Source organism: Tachypleus tridentatus, unplaced genomic scaffold (genome assembly GCF_004210375.1).
Source record: "Tachypleus tridentatus isolate NWPU-2018 unplaced genomic scaffold, ASM421037v1 Hic_cluster_1, whole genome shotgun sequence".
In the NCBI taxonomy this organism is placed as follows: domain Eukaryota; kingdom Metazoa; phylum Arthropoda; class Merostomata; order Xiphosura; family Limulidae; genus Tachypleus; species Tachypleus tridentatus.
Window position 1 is genome coordinate 5,063,146 of NW_027467777.1, and position 7,812 is coordinate 5,070,957.

Here is a 7,812-nt window from a genome sequence, read left to right on the forward strand (position 1 = left end):
AGGTATGGTTCATGTTGTTTGATTTTTGTTTGCCTTCTCATAACTGTTAACAGCTACAATGTTACAAATTTCAATTACCTCACTGTTTTTTGTGCAGAATATGGAAGTACCTTCATATTTATAACTATGAGATCTGATCATTTAACTGTGTCTCTAACACCATGAAGAAATATATACACCAAGACACTTTAATTAATATATTTTACAGGAGTTTCTTAGAGCCATAGCAGGTGGTTTATTAATTGACCATGTCGGATATGTCTATGGGACAAGCGTCATGGCATTAGTGGAAACTTGTCTTGTAAGTATAAAGTAAATACAAGAACAGTGTCTTAATGCTTTATTAATTACTGAATCTTTGTAAAGGTACCAACAATGTATTAAGAACAAACATATCCCAGTGTTTAAACTGTTAGAAATGTCAGAGTGGTGGGTGTAAGAACCATATTAAATACTTCATGGTGACTTATCTTGTGAATGAAACTGAAAACACAATAACAATGGAATCTCTGCAAACATACCGACAATAGCTTGTAAGAACTGTGAGTAAGTATGGTGTCCTGGTGAATCTCAAGCCATTGAGTCTGTTTATATCAGGAGTAAAACATAACATGACTATTTTAAGGGTTGTAAAGGATAAAATTTAGCTGGAGATTACAACAAGCATGACCCAGGAGAACATTTTGGATAGAAACCATCTTTAGTATATAAAAAAGGAAAGCTACCATTACGACCTACAAAACCATTATGATGAAGCTGGGCATATATATCTGGTTATCATAATTACGTAAGCTTTCTAATATGTAAACGGTTGTTTTCATGATTAGAATTATGGGAATACCATTAGACCATATATTTATCAAGTTCCTGAACACAACTGTAATGAACATTTGTTTTCAATCTGTAAAAATATGATTTGGTGAATGGAAGTCTCAGCCTCAGAAGCAAAACGTGCATATTGAAGCTCAGACTAATATCCTAAACTGTTGATTTTATAGTGGAGTTCAACATGTACAGAGGACTTTTTCTTAGTTGTTTCCTGGCTGTCTCAAACGTTCTAAGTATTGAACCAACATTACTTCATCCACAACACCTGCAGGTAACGTGACTGGTTTAGTGCTGTAGTTCTATTCTTAGCTATGGGTTTGGTAATAGTTCTCATGTGAACTGTGGTTATTTTCTAACACATTTCTTGCTCTTTTAAACTATATATTGCAACTAATCACTTCCTTAACAGCACCATCATTACCTAATGCAATTAATTGCCTCCCAGTGGCACCAGTGGTACATCTGTGGACTCGCACTGCTAAAAACTGGATTTCGATACCTGTGGTGGGCAGACAACAGATAGCCCATTATGTAGTTCTGTGCTTAATTCTAAACAAACAATTGCAACTAATCTGTCCCTCAACAACACCGTCTTTACCTAACACAACTAACCATTCACTCAACACCACCAATGCAACCTAATATAAGTAATCAGTTCCTTAATAACATCCCTGTTACCTAACACAACTAACCGTTCACTCAACACCACCAATGCTACCTAATATATGTAATCAGTTCCTTAATAACATCCCCGTAACCTGACATAACTAACTGTTCACTCAACACCACCAACGCTACCTAATATAAGTAATCAGTTCGTAATAACATCCCGTAACCTGACATAACTAACTGTTCACTCAACACTACCAACGCTACCTAATATAAGTAATCAGTTCCTTAATAACATCCCCGTAACCTGACATAACTAACCGTTCACTCAACACCACCAATGCTACCTAATACAAGTAATCAGTTCCTTAATAACATCCCCGTAACCTGACATAACTAACCGTTCACTCAACACCACCAATGCTACCTAATATAAGTAATCAATTCCTTAATAACATCCCCGTAACCTGACATAACTAAGCAATTATTACTTAAATGAACTGAAGCATTAAAATAATTACGATTAAACTTCTGATTCATGTAGTCAATAAAAGATGAATTATAATGTAGGACAATGAAACAAAGAGAAGTCTTGGTATTAGAAATGGTGGTTTTGATAAATTTGGGTTACCTCTTGAGTTTCATGTTGTGTTTTGGTAGGAAACACTGATCAGTACATGTTGTTGTTTCTGACAGCATGTTTTTTGGGTTTTTTTATAATTATGTATTACTTTGTTAGTGTGGGATACACAAAATGACAATAAATAACAACTGCTGTAATATATGTTATAAAAATACAAAATTAAGAACTGCTAAACCTGCCTCTCAAACTCATCAAAGAAAGTTAGTTACAGTTAGAAGTTTTCTTATAGAAATGCATCCTAAAATATACTTAACACTGGTGTATAATATCTTGATCGGTCATACTTTATTTGATGTTATATAAACTCTTATTCAACTTATTATTATCATTTCTTGCATTTCCCAAGCAAATTTGTTTTTTACTTACACTTTGAAACCTGTTTCTGATGCTATGCAATTATTTGAAACTAGAGATATTGAAAACCATGAGGTTATTTATTGAATGATATGTATTTCTGAGGAAAGTTTACAAAATATATTGTTTTTAGTTGGTTCTAGTTGTTGGGAAACTACTCCTGGACAGGTACAGGAAAACTGGATCAAAAGCCGAGACAGAAACACTTCTCTCAATTTCTGTCAAGAAATCTTCCACGAAATAACTTTAGTGATGTGCTTGTTACGTTTTGTGTTGGGAACACTCAGCTAATGTTTTTTATCCATTTACATGTTGTTATATGAACAGAAATAGTCCAATTAATGAGATGTTTATAAATAGGTCTTTAAAATATCCTGTGTACATGGCTTGAGATGAACACAACCAGAAAGAATATGGTTGTCTTCTTCATATATTAGAGACTGTTGAATGAGTACAGTTATGGTGGAAATATTGCGATACCTGTGACTTTGTTAGCAATACTGTAACCTAACATATACCTTTTTAAGGAATGGATACATGGTGATAGACAACATTGTGACTTAATGATAGTAAATACATATGTTTGGAATAATGAAACATAATGTTTACGTTGTTACTATGTTTTCATTGATATCAAAAAATCAGAACAGGTTTAATTTATCCAAACATTAATTGTCAGTTTGGTTTTGTATTTTTATAAGTACAGAATAAATAATTTATTTTACTCACTGAACATTAGTTATTGAGTGTACATTAATAAGAAGATGGGATTAAACCATTATTTAAAGAAACAAATTTTTATGGACAAGTGAGATTTTCATTGTTTAAGGTAGCTTTTGTTTATGACAGAATAAACAAAAACTGACAAAAGTAGAGGATATATACTCATATTATTCAAACCATGTAGCCAGTACTGACAGATATTAACAGCTTGTATGCCATCAAATCAATAGCTTACATAATTACAGAGTACCACATTCTTGGCTTGTAATGAATTGTTAATTTCCTGAACATTCTGTAAGTCTGTCACTTCAACATTCTATCTAAAATATAACCAGGAACAACAACAGTCCTATTATTTACCATCATCTACTTTCCTATCTCATGTTCAGAATATCACAAACTTCATAACTGTTCATTCCACTCCAGCAATGCAATGATAAGCTTCTTTAATTATACCACAACAGAACTGTCGAAACAAAATTACAGTTGGTACCAAATGGTGAAAGATCCAATTAGAAACTGATAAATAGTACCAGCTTTATATAAAGGATACAGTCATTAGTACCAAGTTGGGTTCCAGTAAAGAAATTATCATATTTGTTACATATCATATTTCCACATCTGGCTAGAGTTTGATCTACAATACATACTACTTTGGGACCTGAACACAAAACACTGGAAAAGTATGAATGTCATCACTTGTGTTTGAGCTGTGTAAGTAAATAGTAACAATGTCACAATAATAAAATATGTTACATAACTTTAACTACTGAGCTCTGTGTAAGACAGCTGTCATCCCACACTGCACCAGAAACCTACTGAGCTCTGCGTAAGACAGCTGTCATCCCACACTGCACCAGAAACCTACTGAGTTCTGCATAAGACAGCTGTCATCCCACACTGTACCAGAAACCTATTGTGCTCTGCATAAGACAGCTGTCATTCCATACTGTACCAGAAACCTACCAGGCTCTGTGAAAGTCATACACCTTTTTTCAGACAGCTGTCATCCCACACTGTACCAGAAACCTATTGTGCTCTGGATAAGACAGCTGTCATTCCATACTGTACCAGAAACCTACCAGGCTCTGTGAAAGTCATACACCTTTTTTCAGACAGCTGTCATCCCACACTGTACCAGAAACCTACTGAGCTCTGCATAAGACAGCTGTCATCCTACACTGTACCAGAAACCTACTGAGCTCTGCATAAGACAGCTGTCATCCCACACTGTACCAGAAACCTATTGTGCTCTGCATAAGACAGCTGTCATTCCACACTGTACCAGAAACCTACCAGGCTCTGTGAAAGTCATACACCTTTTTTCAGACAGCTGTCATCCCACACTGTACCAGAAACCTACTGAGCTCTGCATAAGACACCTGTCATCCCACACTGTACCAGAAACCTACTGAGCTCTGCATAAGACACCTGTCATCCCACACTGTACCAGAAACCTGCTGTGCTCTGCATAAGACAGCTGTCATCCCACACTGTACCAGAAACCTACTGAGCTCTGCATAAGACACCTGTCATCCCACACTGTACCAGAATCCTGCTGTGCTCTGCATAAGACAGCTGTCATCCCACACTGTACCAGAAACCTACTGAGCTCTGCATAAGACACCTGTCATCCCACACTGTACCAGAAACCTGCTGTGCTCTGCATAAGACACCTGTCATCCCACACTGTACCAGAAACCTACTGAGCTCTGCGTAAGACCGCTGTCACACTGACATCTGAGCATTGTTGTAATGTAAATGCTCCAGCCTTTTACAGCCTACTCAGTTGCCTTGACGATATTTATCTTGTGACACCCTCTACCTCATCCCAGTAATGTATATAAGCACCTTACTCAAGTAATTTTATCACTTTTACAAAATTCATCTCATTTTCTTATACCAGCTTATTGGAAAGAGAAGTATTACTAACAAAAGTGAGAAAATTATCCATCTATAAAACTTTGTATGCACGTGCATTCATGTCTATATGCTTCTTCTATATGTGTGCAGAAATGCATTTAATTTTTCTCCAATTTAACAGCATGAACTGTAACAGTACATACCACTATAACAGAAAACTGTTTGTACATGCAGCAGTAACTGTGACATAAAGCACACCAAGATTTATTAATATATAGTATCTGTTATACACTTTCAGAATATTGTGTCTTTAAAACAAATTACAAACTTTACAAAAATGCTCTTTGTAGTGTTTCACCTTCATGGTTTAGAACCAGTTATTTGTGGCCATGTTTACAGTCTAAGTAATCAGGTGAATAATAAGACAATTCACTAAGTTGTCTAAATACCACATTTATTAGAAAATATTTCTAACCCATGATACTTGACATTCACAGAGTTTCTGCACCAGGCAGACAGAGAACATTAAATAAATACCAAAATCTAAAAATATAATATATTGTATTAACTACACTTGTAGTTTTTAAAGACATTCATTTTAACATTCAAATACCAGTGAAATATTCTTCCATGTACTACTTAAGAGTTCAACTAGAAATACAAAAAATATTATTAGTGTTAAACTAGTTTCTTATTTTGGTGAAAAACTTAGGTTGTATCAGGTTCAAACAACACACCATAAATAATGCATGTGCAGTAAATAGGTGTTAATATGTTTAATCTGTTGGAAAAGAATCATGTTTACCAACCTAAGTATCTTCTACTCTAGAGTAACTTTTAACCTGAAGTGTATTAAAACATTACTCGATTCTGGCACATATGAATTTCATGACATATCACAGATATGGCCAGGCCAACTTTTTACTGATGTATATGTGAATAAAACCAGAATCTGCTAAGAGATACATATATATAAATATAAAACTTGTTAAAACATTCATTGAAAATGATTATATGAATGAGATGAAATCTTTAAACAAACACTAATTTTAAATAATGTTCAGTAAGAGAACGTAAATATCCACGACATTATGTAGAATTAGTTTTAACATATCCAGACACTAAAAAATCTTACTTTTAAAAACAAACCATTCCTGTGAACTAAGCACGCTGATAAACTACACCACCTACTAATCACTCAAGCCTTACCATACTAGCACTGAACACAAACCCCATCTTTCTGCAAGATGCGAAAAAGAGCTATGTATTTTGCCGCACCACGAGTGCGAGGGATAATGAAATCCATGCAGAACCGCATTTTGTTCTGAAGAGATGGTTTCAGCTCTTTCACCTGTAGTGTTCTAAGAAATGTCAGAACAAATGTATAACAGTTGTGGTTCTCTTCATCATATCTGTCAAGAAATATAAACAGTTCACTGATTTAATACAAGTCAAGAAATACAAACACTTCACTAAATTAATATTATTCAAGAGCTAAGCTACACAGTAACAACTAAAAGTGCCCACGCTAGTGGTACACTACACAGTGACATCTAAAAGTGCTCCCACTAGTGGTATACTACACAGTGACAACTAGAAGTGCCCACATTAGTGGGATACTACACAGTGACAACTAAAAGTGTTCACACTAGTGGTATACAGCACAGTGAAAACTAGAAGTGCTCCCACTAGTGGTATACTACACAGTGACAACTAGAAGTGCCCACACTAGTGAGATACTACACAGTGACAACTACAGAAACCTCTCGATTACCTGCTACAGTCCCACTTTTCTTGAGTGCTTACAACCTGAAGAGTGTAATCCCAGAATTCCTTCCAAGTGTTGTCACACTTAGCAACAACTGGAACTGCTAGACATTCAACCCAGTCTTCATTGTTTCCTGTCAGGAGACCCTCCTTATCGAATTCATAAACAACACCTGTAACACAAAGAATATTTGTAGTGATATCTTAATAACGAAAAACAAACCACTAGAAACCATAAAGTTACTGTAGTAAAAGAAAAACATAAGTTCTAGCCACATAATGAAACAATGGAAGGTGAAAATAAACTATGTAATGTAAACAAACAAATTAATTACTGTATTTCCAGCTTTCACAAATAGAAAAAATGCAAACCAAAGAATATTATCTGAACACTAAATTCTGGGCAAATACTTAATTTCTAACCTAACCAACACCAAAAGTCATTTTTATTGATCTGTGATGTACTATAGTCCTAATAAAGTTCTTAAGACTAAACACCATTTGTCTTCCTCAGGTTACCCAACCAACACCAAGAGTCATTCTTATTGATCTGTGATGTACTATAGTCCTAATAAAGTTCTTAAGACTAAACACCATTTGTCTTCCTCAGGTTACCTAACCAACACCAAGAGTCATTCTTATTGATCTGTGATGTACTATAGTCCTAATAAAGTTCTTAAGACTAAACACCATTTGTCTTCCTCAGGTTACCTAACCAACACCAAGAGTCATTCTTATTGATCTGTGATGTACTATAGTCCTAATAAAGTTCTTAAGACTAAACACCATTTGTCTTCCTCAGGTTACCTAACCAACACCAAGAGTCATTCTTATTGATCTGTGATGTACTATAGTCCTAATAAAGTTCTTAAGACTAAACACTATTTGTCATCCTCAGGTTTAGTGTGTTATTCAGTTGTTATCGAAGTGATTAAGGTAAACTGGATTGTACATATCATACATAACGTGTAACAAATTATTATTAATTAATAACAGATTTTAGTTGAACACAAAAACAATAAAAT

The 7,812-nt window shown here is 34.8% G+C and overlaps 1 protein-coding gene and 1 long non-coding RNA gene across 2 annotated transcripts; one reads left to right on the top strand and one right to left on the bottom strand.

The window, feature by feature from the left end:
• The first annotated feature begins 218 nt into the window (after positions 1-218).
• LOC143241905 (uncharacterized) lies at positions 219-3,167 on the top strand. The gene is made up of 2 exons (XR_013022336.1): positions 219-301; positions 2,568-3,167. It is a non-coding gene; the product is annotated as an uncharacterized LOC143241905 (long non-coding RNA).
• A 2,290-nt stretch (positions 3,168-5,457) lies between these two features.
• Positions 5,458-6,960, bottom strand: LOC143241929 (MKRN2 opposite strand protein-like; the record flags this gene model as incomplete). The annotated part of the gene is given in 2 exon segments (XM_076485239.1): positions 5,458-6,432; positions 6,795-6,960. Coding segments are annotated over 2 exon segments (365 nt in total), but the record flags the coding sequence as incomplete, so codon positions are not given.
• Positions 6,961-7,812: the final 852 nt, after the last annotated feature.